The following is a 19,528-nucleotide window of genomic DNA, read 5'->3' as shown; positions in this document are numbered from 1 at the left end:
AGACCAACAACCACTGATTGTCAGATCATTGGCATGTGCTCCCCACCCCATGAGTGAGGCGTCTATGACTACCATGATCTCCGGCCATGGTTGCCACAGGGTTCTCCCTACAGAATGTTTCCCTCATAAGCCCACCGCAGAAGGTAAAGTGAGAATCTGCTTAGAACTTGAAGAAGATCCGACATCCTGCCTGAGAATTGGGACCAGTGAGTCCTGAGAGCCCATTGGAGAGATCCAATTCTCAGGCGAACCTCTGGCGCCCGGAAAATGCAGGAAGCCACGAGGCCGAGCAACCTAAACAAAAAAAAATATTTAGAATGCCGGAAGACGCTCAGCACTCTGGCATTTGGAGACCATCTGCAGAATGTCTTGAGCCCTCACCTCGGATGGCGGGGCTTTTCCCAATGATGAATCTAGGCATGCCCCGATGAATTGGATCTTTTGAGATGGTATCATGTGAGACTTCTTGAAGTTGAGGGAGAAGCCCAGTCTATGGAGGGAGTTGCAGGTAGAGCAGAGATGTTCCAGGACCTGTTCGGGAGAATGTGCCCTGATCAGCCAATTGTCCAGGTAGGGGTAGATGTGAATTTGCTCCCTCTGCTGAAACTCACTGCCACCACCAACATCAACTTGGTGAAAACTCTTTGGGCGGAGGACAGCCCAAATGGGAGAACTTGAAACTGATAACAAGAACCACCAACGGCAAACCTTTGATGCCGTCTGTGCTTGTGATGGATTGGCACATGAAAGTAAGCATCCTGAAGGTCCAATGATACCATCCAGTCCTGAAAGCTGGTGGGCATGAAGTATCAGAGAAAGGGTAACCATCTTGAGCTTGTCCACTTGTCCTTCGTGAGGAACTTGTTCAAGTCTCTTAAGTCCAAGATGGGTCACAATCCTCCGTCCTTCTTGTGGATTGGGGAGTACCAACCCTTGTTCCTCTCCGCTACAGGTACTGGTTCTATAGCACCTTTCTCCAGCAGGATCTGGATCTTTGAAAGAGCTGTTCCCCAGACTAAGAGAGGTTTTGAGCTCGCTGAAGCAACTGCTGAGGGTAAAGTAGTCTTTGCCTGGACAGTCTTAGAACCTCTTCCCCGTCCACCATGGGGGAATCTTCTCTGACCTCTTTGATTCGACAGTCCTCCCACTCTTCCAACTGAGGAACAATAGCGAAAGGACCTGCCCCTCCAAGCTGTTCCAGTGGGGTGAGTTTGTGGCTGTCTGATTGCTGCACAAAGTGATTTGGCTGCTGCCTTGGAGGTCTGCAGCTTCTCCAGGCTGTCATCAGCCTTGCTGCCAAATAAATGTGTGCCATCAAAGGGCATATCAAGAAGTCTGGATTGCATATCTGGAGCAAAACCAGACTCTCAACCAGGCAAATCTGTGTTTTACAGTGCTAGCCACCATAGCTCTGCTGATACCGTCAGCAGAGTCGAGACCAGTCTGAAGGGATTCGCACATTGCGTCCTTCCCATCATTAACAATATAGAAACTGTCTCTATCCCCCGCCCCATCAGGGATATGTTCAGCCGCCATCGATATACATTCCCATAGGGTAAAAGTGAATTTAGCTAGTGCACTTGGGCATTTTCCAACTTAAAGGCCACACTTCCCGCAGAGAAGACCTTTTTTGCCATAGCATCATACCGTTTGTCATCCCTGTCGGGATAGGGGGGGGGGGAGGGTTGGGTATACATTTTGTTTAGATGTGGAAGTGGTGGCCTGTACCACCAAACCTTCTGGAGTTGGATGTTTACATAGGTGACAGGGGTCACTGCTTGAAGCCGTGTATTTGCCTGTTAATTTTGTATTTACTGCTGGAATTAATTCTGGCGTCTCCCAGTTGTCATTAAACCACTTTTGTAAGGCTACAGGAAAAGGAAGAATAGGGTTCTACCGGGGTCCCTTATCTAAAACTAAAATATCTGTAAGATAACCCTGTTCAAAAAGTGGTGCAGGTCTACTCCATCCCAGATATTATATTACTCTAGACATTTGTTGTCTGTATGACCCATCAGCATGGTCAAAGGGATATGGTCTTCCAAATTCAATTTCAGTTTGCAGAGTGTCATTGAGATCTTTTATCCTTGTCTCTTCTGATATCAGAGCTTCTGGAACACCTTGTATCCCATATTGCAATCCAAAAGGACTTGATTCATCAGAAGATAGCATATTTTCATCATAAATAGAAGAAAGTGACTTAAAGTTTTTCCTTGGCAGTGGGGTAAAAGAGTCTGGTTTTTCAAACTCCTTTGAGGATTTTGTCATATGCGTCGACAATGTCATTGAAGCCTTCGATGCGGAGGGTTTCAACAGCTGAGGTGTATAAGAGTTTTTTAGACAATGATGTCAAATCTTTCAGCGTCAATGACATCGACGGTTTTCCTTTGGAAGGAGTTTTTTCTTGCCTCGATGGAACCTCCCAAGGTTCGAGGAGTTTTCTCCTGGACACCAGGACCCAAGGGTGCACAGGTTTTGTCTATTTTCCTTTTCTTTGTCAGGTTTCTTGACATGGGCATGACCGTTGCTTTTCTTCGAGCAGATCGAGGCTGCATTCTCGAATGCTGAAGCATTTTTAGGCTGAATCCCTCTCATTCAGCCGGTGAGGCCGATTTATTCAGGCAAACAACCCTTTCAATGGGTGGATCCACGATGAAGACGCTGATCTGTGGTGACTTTTCTTCTAACGCCGTGAGCATGATGACCATTGGTGAGACCAACTCCTGGATCGTGATCTTTTAGCTTTCTTCCAACGTGGAGAAGCGCCTCTCGATTCGGAAGATCGTTTTTTCGACAGATGTTGAAGGGGAATTTATGTGACCTACAATGCAGCTAACTTTCCTCTATGCTCTTTCAGGGCTTTCGCTGCCATGGATAGGCAGGATCCACACTTATATGAGTGGATCCCAAACACCACAGACACACCCAATGGGGTTCCCGCAGTCGTAGTATTTTTTTAAACCCTGATCTTGGGAGTTGATGATGCCGACGATGGCATTATTTTTCACAAAATTCGATAGCGTTTGCAAAGGAACCAAAGTGCACCGATCTTGGGAAGAGATGGTCCTTGTGGAAAAACAGAACTGAAGCCATTGCTCGCTGCATACGTTATGTACCACTAATGACATCGAGATGAAGGCCCTCGGGGGACATCGAGTCGACAGGCAACAACACGCAGCGCCACTGCTGGAAACAAATTCCGAAGCAGCTGAAGCAGGATATGGATATATCATAAGGTAAGGAATACGTGGGAGGACACAATCCATTCGAAGCATTGTTTTGGGGTCGGACAGTATGTTAGTGCTCGAGGTTGTTAACAGGCAGACTCTGAAGTGCAGGTGGATGCTCCATTTATTGAGGAAGCTCATATTGTACGGTTTGCTTTATGGGATTGTTTTGGGCTTGCCATGTCACAGGGGTTGAACAATAATGTGATGGATGCTTTATCTCATTTTAAGATTGCAGAGTTTCGACGCCTGTGGCCTATGGCAGACAAGCAGATGGCAGTGTTCCCAGGGGATCTATGGAACATTGGAGCCCACTCCTCAGATCCTTAATTGCATCATCTGTATGCCAGAAGAAGAAAGGGGCTTATGAAGCAGCATTTTGGGCTACTGGTAGGATCACCAGCTGGAGAAGGTTGACAATTAGTGTAACATGGCAACTGATTTTCAGACGCTGAGGGACCAGGGCCATCATTAGCGTTCGCCAAGAAGCAGGTGTCTGCCATTTTCTTTTTCTCCAAACTGCGAGGCATGGAGGATTTTAGTTCCCATTTTGAGTTAAAGAAAGCTTTTCAAGGTTGGCACCAGTGCCTCCAGACTCCCGCCGCCCAATTAGTCTAGCTTTACTCTGGGGGTGCTGCCAGGTGTCTGTTCTTCAACATTCGAACTGCGTTATTCTGGGCCGCGTACAGTCTGGCATTTTTCGAACATTTAGAATGAGTGAACTGGTGGCCCCATTCGAGGGGGGGGGGGTGCGTTCAGGAGGTTAACATTTTCAGACACTCACCTGTTGACAGCCACGCGAAGTTGTATATTCCCAGGTCAGGAAGGGTGCGTGGGTGTCGCTCTTTGCGGAACCATCGCAATCACGGTGCCCAAATCGTCTTTTAAAGCAGTACATGATATGTTAAGGCATTTATAATGCGCCCATACACAAGTGTTTCAAGGCTCAGAGTATTTGATAGTGAGGCCGACGTCTGGGCCCATAATCTACTAGTGCATGCGGGCGGGGACCCGTTAACACAATTCCAATTTAGGACGGGCTGCAGAGCACATGCCTGGGTTTGGGCCTCCCTGCTGCTGGTTTTACCTCACATTCCAACATAGGGGCTGCCCCAGAGGCAGCTTGTGCGGGTCTTCCACCATAGGCGTTACAGCAAATAGGCCAGTGGAAGTCTGAATGCTACCAGGGTTATGTCAGACCAGGATTACTTTGCTGCAGTAAGTGGATACGACATTAACACCTCAATTTTTCTAGCAGGAGTTGGGCCCATTGCAGGAGTGGCGTGGGCATGCAGACATTATTTGTGCTAAGAGCTGTGGCAAGGCTTGAAGACCCAACTTGTTGGCAGAGCCACATTTACAACAGCGTCTCATGTTATTGGCTGGGGGGACACCTTCAGCTGGGGCAGCTGCGGAATTTCTAGTTGGATACAATGCAAAGAGGCAATTTTCCACACCTGGATGTGTTATTACTGCACCTGGGTGGCAATGACATGGCACTTGGGGGCAGGGGTTGCGTTAGGGAATTTCTGTTGGAGGAATTCATCTTTTTGGTATGTTACCTTAAGTGCACCTCCATAGTGTGGTCTGAGATGATTCCAAGCCAGTATTGGGGGAAGGGGATACACCCCTCAGCGTATCCCGATGAACGCCTCTGTGAGGAAACTGAACATTGAATTATCAAAGCACACTCGCTCTCAGAGACAGTACAATTTTAGGCATGGGCTGTGTCTTCCCCAGAGTTTTTCCACAGAGATGGTGTACATCTTTCCGATGAAGAGGTGGATGTGTTCATCCATGGTCTGCTGGGTGCTATACAGCGGTGCCTGTAAACTAGCATTGGGGAGGGCTTTGGACAGTAGCCCACCAGACCTGTGGCGCTGTTGATGAGGACCTATACAATGTATCTGGAAATGGTGTGACCATGGCCAATTTTGAACATACTATATGACCTATGATTGTGCTACCTGGGTTGTGGGTGAGGGGTCCTCTCTCATCCAATAGGACAAGAAGGCGTGGACAGGGGCTGTCCCCTTGGGTTGTCCATTGGGAGAAAAGGTGGGGCCCAGGCTTGGGCATTGGACTGTCCGCTGGAGATTTGACTTGTCAATAATCCCCTGAACAGCTCAGACAGCTAGTAGGCCAAACAGGCTGCTAGCAGCATGGTTATGTTCACCGGGGGGAGAGGTGGGAGGGTAGACCTACCTGGGCACTTTACCCTCTTTTCCACTGCAAGAGGGGGGGGGTCTAGGCCAGGACACGGAGTGCATACATTTAGGGCACATAATAAAACAGAGGACCAGACTAAAATCCAGTGGAAGGAATGAAGACAAAAATGGGCTGGGAGGCATGGCTTAAAGCGCGACAGTGCTGTGGAGCGGAGCACAACATATGTTAGAAGTGTATGTGGAGAGTCACAGCCAGAGGAAAACAAGCACTGGCAAGGCAACAGGGTTGCCTTTTCTACAAGTAGACATTTCCCCAGCCCCTAAGGGGAGGTCTTGGGCCAGAACAAGAGCTCTGATAAAATGTGTCATACCCGGTACCATTCTGTATAGGCCTGAAGCCCAAACCTTCCATGTTGAGGAAGCTGTATAACTTTTCGATGCAAAAGTAAATAAAATTGGGACAAACGACATTAACTCAGTGCTGGCTGTGCGCGAGGTTGCTGTACTGCTTAGAAAAAAGTTGACCAAAGGGACATTTGTTTAAGTAGCTTTCATTATGCCAGGAGTTGCATGGTATCTAGTCAATTCATCTAAACCCATTCCATCTAATACCATTCAATCAAAATTTTTCGATCTAAAAAATTTCCATCTAATGCATGTTTTTGGGGGTTAAAGGGTTAATTTTTGTTCGGGTGTATTTTAAAGGGTAAAAAACAGGGGCTTGGGGGGATTCCCCCAAAGAAAAAGAAAGAAAAAAAATGCATTAGATGGACATTTTTTAGATGTAGACATTTAGATGGAATGGCATTAGATGCAATGGTTTTAGATGAAATGACCATAAACGGAGTTGCATTATAGCTGCAATTGAGTATTTACCTTTCAGAAAGATGTTTTGCAGGCAGAAATGTCTGTTCTAAATCCGCTTGGTGTGGCAAAAGTTTAGGCAGCGAGCAGCTAAGTGGCTACACTTAGCCCATTACTTTTTAAAAATATTTTGTATGCGCCAATGGCTGTTTTTAAAGCATTTAATGTAACAAGGATTTAGATAACACAATGTGCCACAGCTCATGCTACTGGCATGTATGTAACCCTTAACAAAAGACTGTAGAAGCCTACATATACTTTCTATACCGAATATTGGTTTCCCATACAGGTCTCTAGCGCCACCTCCGTGTGAAAACTAAACAGCAATGGCTGATTTATCACTCTAAGCGCACACAAGTCAGGCTCCCTCTACAATACTGCATACGATTTATACATGCATCGCCATGAACGTAATGTCTAGTTCGGTGGGGCGGGGGGGGGGGGGGAGGGGAGTCTTTCCTGTGGCATTGTGGCCAGTTCTGGTACTTCTCCAAGAGAATATTTACATACTGGAGAAAGACGCCCGCAGTGAGTCACAAGAATGTAAAGAGATGGTATGGTAATGTTTATTTGTAAAGCGCCTATAGACAAGGCAAGTGTTTCAAGGTGCTCAAAGAGGGCGGGAACAAGGGGAAAAACAGTCATTCAGAGCCCTTGAATTTCTGAACGATACAAGTCTGCACAGGCATAGTAAGTGCATATAATACAATTAACAGTGTACATAACAGCAAATAGGTCTGACGATTCTGCAGTTTTTCCAAGGGCATAGAGGCGCAACCATGCAAGGATGGGAGACGGAGGATCTGTACAAATCTGTGCAGTTTTGGACTGGGATACAGAAAAATCTCAGGCACCATTGAAAAAAAGACCCACAATCGCAAATGCCATTTGTTATTTTTCATGACTGCGGGAGTACAACCCAAGGGGGAGTTCTGGGTAAACTATATGGCAAATACTCAATTTTAAGCATAATTGCTCAATAACATTGGTTGACACTACCAGCTTCACAGTGTGTACCTCATAAACTGGACAACTTCAGCCAAAAGGCTGGCCCACCTTTGCCTAATAGCCCACACTAGCATGTTGGTCCAGCCCTTTGGGCATTGCCTTATTGCCCAATAGGCCAGTCCGAGCCTGGGCAGGCAAGGAAGGGTATCTTAAAAACATTCGCATTCTGAAAGGGAATAGAGGTTAGTTTAAGAGGAAACTGCCAAGTTGAAGGGTCAACTAGGAAAACCCCAAAACCGGGTTATAGAAAACATTTTTTAATTCAATAAAATGTTTCATGCTGTGATGTCACTTTGTAAAATTAACTCTCTGGTATAAGAACTTGTGTGTATAGGCTTACCCTTAAACTGTTTTTGAGCATTCTTTGTAAATTGCTGCTGGTCCATTAAGTAATTGACGGCCCCAATTTTGAATACCTCCTATTTTGAACCTTACTCCAACTTTATGTCCCAGTCTTTGTCTAGATAAGACTCGCACTATAAAGACAACCGTTTTGCACATGTTTTGCTGCTTACACAATTACAATCAGTCAATTTGATCATTCTCATTGTTCAGCCAACAGCACGTTGCATTCAGGAATGTGCACTTTCCTTTTCACCTTATGAGCTCATAATCCCAGCCAACAAATTGATGTTTGCTAAAAAGCCTGCTCTGGATGTTGGTGTAAAACATGAAATAAGGTTGCTTAGTGGACACGTTTGGCTCCAAGCTCTGATTCTCTCTAGGTTGGACTACCGTGATAGCCTCTTTCTAAATCTACCTGCCTCCACGCTCTGCCCTTTACAACTAATCCAGAACAGGACTGCAAGACTTGTCCTTGGACTCAAGCCATGGGATCGTATCTCTCCAGCTCTGAAATCCCTTCATTTGCTCCCAGTGGACGCAAGGATTAAATTAAAAGCCATTTGCATTGTTCACCGTGCTTTCTGGGGCCTGGGACGAAAATAACTTCAACTATCCCTCTGTAAATACCTCCACACTCAAGGCCTTCGTTCCGCTACCTCTAACTCCCTCAGGGTCAGTCCTTTTTCAAAGAGACAAGCTGGAGGTAGATCTCTGTCTTTGGCTGGGGTCTCCCTTTGGAACCGCCTCCCTGCCACCTTGAAACTTGAGGAGAACCATCTACGTTCTGGAAGCTCCTCAAGACCTTCCCCTTCGCTTCTGCCTTTGCCCCGCTTCTCCCCTGCTGATCTGCTTTCTCTCTCGGCACTGTGCACCTGGCCACCCTCTCTCCTTCGGGCCCAGGAACCTGATCCCCCGCCACCCTCCTGCACTGCCTTCGGGCCACTCCTTGCACTGGGGCCTGTATCGGCCTGTATCTGTACCCATACAGTCCCCCACCCACTCTTCCTCTGCACTCATCAGATACACCCTATCTGACTAACCTAGCACTTTGCTTCCTACAGGTTGCACTACCACCGTTTTATCACCTTATTTATTTACTTATTATTTGTTTTGTTCTCTCCTATGCTCTGCACTTCTAATTTCTTGCCCCTTCCATGCACGTTCCCTTCCCCATGCACTTGCACGTTCTAAATGTCACTGAGCCTAGTAAGCTCGTTCTTTTTGTTTCTCACCTCCCTTGCCTGGTCGCGCTCTGAAACACCTGTGTACGAGCGCGATATAAATAAAATGTCATATCATATCCAAAATACATATATTCCACACACGTTTACATAGGTGTAAAAAAATAAAATGCACCAAGCCGATGTTGCACTATAACAACTGAGAATTGAGCAACCCCATGTTGCTTCTTTAAGCAGTGCAGTGTTACATCATATGGCGGGAATTGAGCTGCAGTACTAAACGTCCACGTACCCATGTTTGCGTTCATATCAGGCAGCATGCAGTCCACTGGGCTCCAAGTGCAGGCCTACGGACGGGTTCACAGGAACGGTCTGTAAGAAAAAACAGCCATTAAAAAAAAAAAAATCTACTTAAGGAAACCATAAAATTCAAGAATGGATTTGCTCATACCCAAACAGTGACTCGCTTTCGCTTACTATATAGCTGGGCTCGGAAACTATTAATCCTGGCGCGCCCCCAGTGGGCAAACCGTGCCTCTGCTGGATTAGACACGGAAATAGTGCGTCATGCCATTGCCCTCCACACACAGGGTTACGTTATGAAGGACCAGGTGTGTGAAGGAGTGATGCTGAAAAGCTTTGGGCCAACGATCAATGGTTTAACAGAAAATAATGATTCCTAGGTGTCAGTCAACGGCCCAGAGTGAAGGGCTGACGCTTGACAAGGGCCATTCAGGGCACAGAGTCCTTACCCAATGATGGACTCTTGAGGCTCCTGATTCTCAGCAAGGTCTAGTGAATGGCCAGACCGCTCAAGGTATTTGTGGGTCCCCTTTTTTTCTCTTTCCATGCCTACCTTGCACAAGAGCCAACTGATCACTTCTACATGGCTTAGACAAGCCAACTGCTGGGAACATCACTGTTACCGAAGAGAAGTTAAATGCTGTTCCCTCCACTTGCTGCATGCAAGTGTATGAGCGGGGACAGTCATTTAGGGAGTCAATTTTCTGCAATAGATAACATGGGTGGCCCAAATCCATTCCGCACACCCTCTGGCTGGGGGGCTTGGTGGGAAAAAAACAAGAAGGCAATGAAGAGTGGCATGCATTACTTTCCAGATGGCATCACATACCCCAGGGGTCGGCAGCCTGCGGCTCTCGCGATGTTTTCGACTACAACTCCCACAGTCCCTCTCCATTGACTATGCTAGCTATGGCTGATGGGAGTGGTAGTCCAAAACCTTCGGAGAGCCAAAGGTTGCAGACCCCTTTCTTAGAGCAAAAGGGTGTGGGGAATGGAGAGGTCTGGTGGATGTGAGAGAGTAACATGGTGGGTTGACATCACAAGTGAGTCTCAGTTTGTGGCTGGTGCAAAGCAGATCGCCAACTTATGTGTGTGCCATAAGTACACTCTCAGGCTGTCAAAGCCATCAGTGCTGCAGCCTGATCTCATCTCATGTCATTGGAAGTAGACCAAAGGAGTTAAAGAGTTAAAGACACTGATGGACTTCCTTGGACCCATCCTGGATTAGAGTGGCAAGGGTTTAGCTCACAGGAGGAGTCCACCAAGAACCCGGAGCACAGCATTTAACCAAACCCATTCTATGTTTTCTTAAGGCTAGATGTAATGGTATTAAAGAAACCCTAACATTATTGGTGGACTAGTTCCAATTAAAATGGTCAAGCATTTTGAAACCATTATGCAGATCAGGGTTCAAAAGTAAGTTCTTGGATATATTTTAGCTTCCATTTGTAGGCCTGGGATCAGACACCCCATTACCACCATAATCCCCCGAAACAAGAGAGATCTAGCACCAAGTGGGAGTCATATACGCTGCTCAACAGTCCCTTTGACATTCAGGGGCAAGCACCCGAGGGAACATTATTATACGTATACTGTGACGAAATGATTACTGATCTGCAGGAGTACGAGGATGAGTAGTGGATAAAACTTCTACTAAGCCCCCCCCAACCGCTACTAAAGCGACAGTGATCTCAATCATAAAGGTGACACAGGCACAGCATGAATGGCACACCCCCACCTCTTTAAGGTAGCATGGGCTGAGGCCAGACTATATTTAACCTTATGCCAGGACTCTGCCACCCCCAGGCATTTTCTTACTAAAGTAGCAGGGGGGCTTCCAGATATTTACATCTTGGGAATTTGGGATTTATATCAAAATTCATCTTTTGCAACACTCGCAGTATTACATAGCTTCCAGTTATTAATGGGCCTCATTACAACTTTGCCGGTATCCTGGTGGTAAATCTGCCAGGATACTGGCAAATGGTAATACCGTTATAGACACTCAGTTTGGCAAAATTACTGCCGGATTATGAGTGCCAGCAAGGGTGGTAGATCCCCATTACATGGAGTCCTACTCCATGGGGGATTTGCCAGTAATACCGGTGCCGTTAATACCGGCTATTTTTTGACAGTAGGGTGTCAGAATTACCTCCAGCTTTTAGCTGGCGGCAATTCCTCCACCCCACCAGAAAACGTATACTTTGCCCACCAGCAAACGTGCCGGTATACGGTAGTACCAGCACATTAATTCCGCACCAGCCAAGTTGCAATGAGGCTCATTATCTTCCAGTGAATGTGTTGGTAACAAAAATTAATTTATGTCACCGGGTTGACTCCGTACAGATGGTTGCCCAATGGTTTCTCCTGAAATCACACTTCTAGACCATTTTCCTCATCCGTTTGGTGCCCAACCAAAGGTCTTATCCTGTGACAGCCTAGATATAGTGGCCATTAACTCTTATCTTTCCACCATGTCATTCCTCGATGTAGGGTTGCTGGAACTCTCAGCGCTGAAGCAAATTTCCACGGGACTATTTAAACATATTCTCTACAGACATACCAAATACATCCTCATTCGTTGGTCTAGATATAAACCGGACCTCCAAATCCCTAAATATTAGAATGCTCCCTTCTTTCCATTTCCTCAATGCACCACCATAAACATTTTAATATCGCATGCCCAGCCCTATCAGAGGCTGCATCTTAAATGACCTTGAGCTCTCCATACATTTCCAGGCCTTGAAACGAGCAACTGCTGGGTGTGCGCACTACTGGATTTCTACCATCCTTCTTGCACCTTCATATGTTAAAAAGGCTTAAATGCAAATTGCAATATCTGTGACCTTCTTTATGCGCATGAGGATCGCCGTTATGCACATCTGGCAAAGTGGCTGTGAGATGCAGTTGCACAGTAAAAAACAGAGGTGCAGTTCCAGGTCAGCAAGTAGACCTTCACTAAATGGACTGGACTGGACTGGTCAGCGCCCTAGGGCTGATTTGGGTTGTTTAAAACCAAAACCAATTTTCTAAATAAACTATTACACATAGAAAAGACTGCCTTGGGCTTGGTGAGCTGGTAGCAGTGCCCCAGATAAGATTCTGAGTATTTTACTGCCTATTTTTAACTTTGAGAGTAAATGTGATTTCAAGAGAGTCAAAATTACTTCTTTTTGCAAGACAGTAAAATGTATGAGACATCCAGCAGACATGTGCAAAAACTGTATGGAAATCATTACCATGCGACATCTTTCTGAGTTGTGACAGAATACACCTTTCCTTATTTCTCTACGGTCTGGTGTGAGAAACCTGAAGGTATTCTCCCAAGTAGAGCTTGGGGAAAACCCTTATTCAGGTGGCCAGGGGAGGGCTGGTGCTCTCCGATCCCAACACTGGGGGTGGACGAACGGGGGAGGATCACCTGGATGGAGGAGCCCAGGGTTATGCTCGGGGAATTAGCCCAGGTGAGACGCTGTACTACGGCAAAACAAAAAGGTGATGGCTGTAAGGTTTTGAATTAATCATAACCACTGGCATAACTCTGGGAAACCTCCAGACCATCGTTTTCCAGCCTGCCAAGCCAATACAGAAGGGAAAAAACCATACGCAAATCAGGATTGGTCCTACCCCAAAAGTGGCAGTCCAGTCTCTACTGCTAGGTCACAACCCTCCTGCCCGAGACCACAGGCATCCCCAGCGGTACTATACCAGAGAAAGGGATGAGCAAGACTTGGTCCCCAAGGCTTTCATGAGCTGTATCAACTCGACCTTCCATCCATCCATCCATCCGATAAACTTCCTTTTTGAGAAGCCACCATCCCCTTTGCCTCTGGTGAATCCATTACACACCCTGCTGCATTCCGAAACCATCTTTCTCAGAATCCTTGTTTTCCTGTTCCCTATCCGAATACTCCCAATCATTCTTCTTCCCTTCCCTCTATTATTTTCCGCACTTCCAACTCAGATAAAATACTACAGTTCCCACAATCCCCTTGTTTATTTTACGGTCCCAAATATTCCTGTTTGCCCTGCAAAACCTACCAATCCCGTCCCTCCGATTGTCACTTTTCGGACTCCCAGTCGAAAGTGACCAGCAATTACAGTTTCTACAAACCCTCCTACTCATCCCAAAAACCCTCGGAAACCCTTTCCAACACGAACACTGTTTTACCTCATGAAAGACAATGGACTTGTAACAAAACGGTTTACCTGACATGTCCCGACACACGGGTCTGGCAAAGTCAGGCTATTGACTTAAATTACACACACCTGACAGCCCCTTCCTTTTCCCCACAGGGATAAAAGGTGGAGCAACAAAGCAGAGTACGAGCGAGGCAGACCCATAACAAGGTCACCCTTTAACCTGGCTCTGGTAGACCTCTCCAAGGTCCTATCTCCTAGACAAACTACATTAGTTATGCTCTTTCTCTTTCTAGGATGACAAAACTATGCAAAGCTTCAGTGTTGGTCTAAGACACTAACATACAGTATCAGTTGCTCCATGTCAGTATTAGATATGTGAGCACCCCCTTTTTTCTTGATACATGATAAACTGCTTTGTATGTTCTTTAATTGCTTTGCACTAAACTGCCTAATTGCATGAAGTAATGCTTATTGTGGACCCCTTTTTTGTCTATGCAGTCCACACTGCTGCCGTAACATTGTATTCCTTTGCACTAATTTGACCGTTTTACAGCTTGCAATGTTACCTGTGAACCTCTTTTTTTCTTTTAGATGTTTACAGCTTTATGTTTAGACTTTATAAAGTAATCTGGATACTTTTACTGTCGAATGTATTAAGGTTAATTACTAACTATAGACAGACTTTTTGCCTTCATAAAAACCTATAAAAATAATAAAAAGAGTTTCAGCAAAATGTAAAGCTGACCTATACCCTCAATACTGAGTGTTCATTTATATTTTACACAGCAGTACACCACATGGCAAAAAATAGTATTTTGCATGAATGTCCCATATAGATCTGATTTGCATTAAAATTATATTGCAATCAGTAAAAAGTTCACTGGCAGGACGCCCTCCTCGTTTGCATCTATTGACAGCCCATAGGCTTGTCCCAGTATTGGGCCGTTCCTCCCGTTACCTCTTTGAGCAAGGCAGGCAGCACAACAAGATGGCTATCCAGACCCCGCAGTTGAAGAGCAGGAGAAAGGCGGTGAATATCGAAAGGCTGACAAGGAGAGACATGACGTTGCCCTTTTTGACGGAGTCCTGCGAAACCTCCACAGAAGGAATCTTAAGACCGAGGACAATAGACCAAGTGTGTTGCAGCAGATGCCGGCAGTACCATGGCGGGTTTACGCTGATAAACCGGAGCGAGGGAACCTCCCATGCCCGTGGTACAGGCCTTGACTCCATTGAAGAGAAAAGCCAAGCGGTTCATCACAGCTGGTGAGTCGAAGGGGAAAACGATAAGAAGTGGACTTTGGTGAATGAGAGTCGCAAAGTGGCAAGTTTGAACCAACTTCAAAGAACTGTAAAAAGTGTTAAAAGGAGACCAGCTGCAGAGAGAACTAGCACCACTTGGGTGCTAACTCAAGAGACTTTGGTCAAACCCCATCTGAGTAAAACTACAGATACCAGAAGGCTGTAAACAGGTCAAAGTGGTCAGACAGGAGGTCAAGCACAATCCCTGTATAATCGAAAGACTTTGATCTACAAGTAAGGGAAGTGAATCCCGCCAGTATTTGAAAGTATTGAAACTGCCAGAGTTATCCCAGTGGAGGGATGCCAGAGAAGAGAGGCGAGGTCTAAGGTCCCAAGGAACAGTGTGTTGATCGATGTGAACCCGGCCGAGGGATGTCCACGATGAACTGTTCAGAAAGACATTGAAATAAGTGAGAGACAAAGAAGCCATAGTGAACCTGGAAGAGGGAGACTGAAAGATTCGAGAGGGGTCGGCGCCCAGAAAAGGGGGACCCAAGCCATAGTGAACCCGGTGGAGGGAGACGGAAAAATTTGAGAGGGGTCGGCGCCCAGAAGAGGGGGACCCAAAGGTGAAAAAGCATCATCCCAAATATTAAAAAGAAACAGTCATTTGTAAAGAGAACTTTATTTCCGACAGAAAAATTGAGAAGGGTCAGTGTCCATAAGTGGGGGACCCAGGGGTGAACCATTATCACCCTAAAGAACTTTCATTTGGTTGAAGGAACCTTTGTTGTGAGGCCCTCGAAAGCAAGTGACTTTCAAGAGAAACTAGACTTGGCCGTCCGCGGTCCTGAGAGCTGAAAGCGTAACTGTCATCTTGTTCTGGGGAAGTTCAAGCGTGTGCTGTGCTCCAAGATCCCACTTTACCCTGTGCTCAAAACGTGGGGAAGGGAGACCCAAGCTACTTATTGTTTAAGGACACTTCCTTCTTTTCTTGAAAGCTACCCCACACCCTTTTTGTATTAGTTGTAAGGTTTGGCAATAGGTTTCTTAGTATAGGCCCTTTTATTTGACAACGCCACTTTGACTGCCTTATTTTTCATTTGATGGTCGACGCTTGCTCCAATCTTACACTTAGGTTTAGCTTAGGCGTTTTTCCACCCTGCATTCATTGTTCAATAAACAACCTTTAACTATGATCACTTGTGTTGGTCTTTACTGTTGTCACCATGAGTTCCTTATACTGGCCATTTTATCTCTCCTATATATATTTAAATGTTGAAAACACAAAAACAGCCAATTACATAGTAAAGCAAATACGGATTGTATTGTGTGTTTTGAGGTTCAATAGCAGAATTGTCTTTTGATGTTTAATGCAAGTCCTCATTTTTTAGAACTATTACTACCTAATGGTATGACAATGTTATGATACAACAGTGCAGGGAGATAAGGACTCCATGTTAAATTCTATACCTAATCTCATAGCCAAATGCAAAGTGCTGTACATAGAACATATTTATCACAATTATCACCAAACCGAAGTTAGTACTCCTTCATTGAACTCGAAAGGAGTAAAGGCCAAGTTGGCCTTGCCGGGATTCGAACCTGCAACCTACAGATCAAACACAGATCGCAGCAATGAGCGCTCAACCGGCTGAGCTATTTTATTGTCTTACATCCTTCAGAGGTCGTTAAACTGAGTACCGACTGAATTCTAATAATCACAGAGCCTAGATGTTGGACGAACCAAGTATGAAGCACTACATAAAGTTAAATACCTATCTGGATTATCACAGGGACAGGTTTTTCTGAGTTTCTATTTCAATTACAAATGTAACTTTCATTTGTTTGTTTTGGAACAGCGCTTCCACTTCCTAGAGAGTCAGGTTTTGGATGTTTTAATTGTAGTTTTGAAGATTTGAGAGGCTGTAACACCTATGATTTGTGTAATGGCAATCCCTCACCCTTGGGCAAAGATTCTGCTGCCACTGGCCATTTATAGTAATGTACCCCATTGACTGCAAGGTTGAATGGATGTAAACTTGACCATGCATCCTCATCATTTTACACACTGTTTTTATAATTATAGTGTACATAAAATTATAAGTGTAAATATTACCTGCCTCCACATGATTATGCACACCACAGGAACTCTGAACAATACAATGGTGCAATACTGCTTTACTTTCACCGGAAAAAAAGCATAATTTGTTACAAAAGATTTCTAAATTGCAACTTAGTTTTCCATCTTATTAATTATACAATCCTAAAATGCTAGGAAAATAAATATGAACAGTGCTTCTGTGTGCTCCACGAGCAACTACCCCCAGCACAGCAGAAACTGAATGGAAAGAAACCATTCCTTTTATCACAGTGTTCAATTTCTTTTTGTTAAAGGCTTCAGGGAAATACATTGTTTCAGAGGGTTTTATCCATGGCTTCCAATTACATCCAGGTAGACAAAAATCAAAAATAGCGTTCTGGTTTCTGTCAAGTAACTTGACCTTTGCACTGCCCTCTGCTCTAAACTTGTGCAAATGAACACAGGAAAATAATAAAGCTGTCTTATTTACAAGATTTTCATGTGTAAAAAGGCCTAGTACAAACCTTATCTGGAGGCCTGGCAGGCAGTAAATGGTGAGTATGGCACTGAGATAAAGGAGCATATCGCCATCAGCTTTGATATCAGAGAGCGCCAAGCACCAAGGGACAACGCAGGTGGTGACAGTGCGCAGTATAAGAACCGTTACCATAACATCAGATGATTTCCATCAACTTTTATAATTGGACATTTTAGTTGTCAATGTAGAGTAACATATTACTAGATATTCAATCAGCACTAGAAATCATTTGAAAGCTAGCCAGACAAACCCTATGAAAGGGGAACACGGGGGGGGGGGGAGCCCAGACTAGGAACAGGACTATGGGCTGTTAGAGGCTGTGAACAAAAGGGGGTTCTGCCTATGTAAAACCCACCATCGGGAAAGCAGAAGAGTTTACCACCCCCCCTCCATGACCTACTTCATCTTAGGACACTGAGGTATTTCACCATTGTTGTTTCTTTACCGGCATCTTTATCGACTTTTACCAGCTTGTTGCTTCTAATACCTTGCAACCATTGAAATCCATGGGTTCACAACTCTGATTGTGTACTTTTATTCCTTTTTTACATGTTTTAGTGATACTATCCGTTTGCTGGGTGATGATCTAACCGCAGCATTTCATCTAACATGGGCCCCACACTCCCCCATTCCAAATCTACATGCCAGATTAGCAACTAAATCTGTTGCCTCTACTGTAAAGGTTAGTACCAGAATGGAACTGTGCTTTTTAGCAAATTAATCTTGAACCTATTATTTTAGTCTGTGTTCATATTGCTGTGATACTCAAATAAGTTAGTCATTCACAATAGTCTTTATGATTGAGTTTCTCACGGTTCCCTCTGCTCTTTGCAGGGGTATAAGTGCCTTGACTCCAGAAGAAGGCTTTTCTACACTATATGCCGAAACGTCCATGAACCACAGCGCAACCTTGCAGTTGCCCTCTGTTTTTTTTTCCCCTACTCGGGGTTTGATTCATTGTCCAGACGTCGACTTTTTAAGGTCATCCTCTAGCCTGGCTGAAAATTGACCTTTGATATAAAATAAACCTCCTGAAGGCTGTACCAACTAGATGGAACATATTGAATAGATTTCCATCGAAGACAGACACTAGAACACCTCTATATTTGGAACTTCTGTATGTCAAAGCCATACAAAGTAATGCATCTGGTTTTGTTTGGAAACTCCATGTTCACTTGTGAAAGTAATGAACACTTTTGTGACTGCATTTGACATTTGTATGTTTTTCAAATTATGTGACAAACTGCAAAGGCATGAAGTAATGCCTATGTCGAGTTTTGTTATAAGGATTAGCATAAAGTAAATGTTTGATATACATTTGTTTTACCTTACATATTATTTGTAAAATGTCCAGATCCAGGAGATGATATGTACTTCACTCTGTGAATTTCAAGTTGTGCTTCTCTAACATGTTACAAAGCGCATACATTTTAAAACATGAATATATTTTTAAAAAAGTGGGTCAGTCATTAGTAATAAACTGAGCACCAATCTTTTTGAGTTTTCCACTACATTTTTCTGTACACAGCTAGGCATTGCTTGCCAGCTAATTATATGCTGATAGATAGCCTTACAAGAAGTAATAATTGCATTTGAATGAAGTGCAAAGGACTAGAAATTACATAGGCAGGACCCCCCTTTTGTTCACAGACAAACCCTATGAGACATCTTTGGCCTGTTATTATTTCAAGTAAAGTACAGCCAAAAGGCTTCAACAATTTGTTCTATTATGTCTAGTATAAAGTCGATATATACAGGGTTATTTACATACAGCAAAACATCATTTGTTTGCATATATACCAGGGACTTTGTTCTAACCCCACATGTGACCCACATCCTGCAATTTTTACATGCAGTGCGTATCAATGACATTGGCTCCACTGCTGTATATTCAAGAACCAAGTTGATGGACATCCTTGGCGAGTCCCCCTCTTAAGTGCGCATTCCGACCAAAACATAGCACAGAAAAGGCCCTCCTAGACCAGAAAATGCAACTAGACAGCATCAGGGATTTAGGTAACCTAGCCATCCTCCTTTTGCTGGTCCTCTCATCCGCATTGGACTTGGTTGACCATGATCTGCTCGGTTATAATCTCTCCTCCATCTTCCACTTTTCTACAGATGCAGTCTCTTGGATCAATCCATAACGATAGGACCTACAGAGTGTTCGACAACGACCAAGCTGATCCCATCCCCGTCCCTCTTGGACTCCACCAAGGCTCATGCCTATCCCCACGCTCACTAACACCAAACCACTCTTTGACATCCTCGATACTTTAGGTATCACTTACACTAACTTTGCAGATGACATGCAAATTCTCATCCCCATGTCTGGCAACCACATCACACCAATACCATCAACAAAGTTTTCAGCACCATCCAAAACTGGATGGCTACTCATAGCTTATGTCTCAATGATGAGAAGA

At 44.7% G+C, this 19,528-nt stretch overlaps 1 protein-coding gene across 4 annotated transcripts in view; it reads right to left on the bottom strand.

The window, feature by feature from the left end:
- The window catches only part of LOC138569585 (mitogen-activated protein kinase kinase kinase 3-like), a 696,616-nt gene that overhangs the window by 452,724 nt on the left and 224,364 nt on the right, over positions 1–19,528 (bottom strand). For all 4 annotated transcript variants that reach the window (XM_069647679.1, XM_069647681.1, XM_069647683.1 and 1 more), the window contains exon 2: positions 9,086–9,165. In XM_069647679.1, coding sequence (XP_069503780.1) covers positions 9,086–9,113 — 28 coding nt within the window. In that variant the 5' untranslated portion in view covers positions 9,114–9,165. The remainder of the gene's footprint in view (positions 1–9,085; positions 9,166–19,528) is intronic.

The sequence above is a fragment of the Ambystoma mexicanum genome, chromosome 2q, assembly GCF_040938575.1.
Source record: "Ambystoma mexicanum isolate Mex_15411 chromosome 2q, UKY_AmexF1_1, whole genome shotgun sequence".
NCBI classification, from domain to species: domain Eukaryota; kingdom Metazoa; phylum Chordata; class Amphibia; order Caudata; family Ambystomatidae; genus Ambystoma; species Ambystoma mexicanum.
This window is presented reverse-complemented; position numbering and strand designations above follow the sequence as displayed.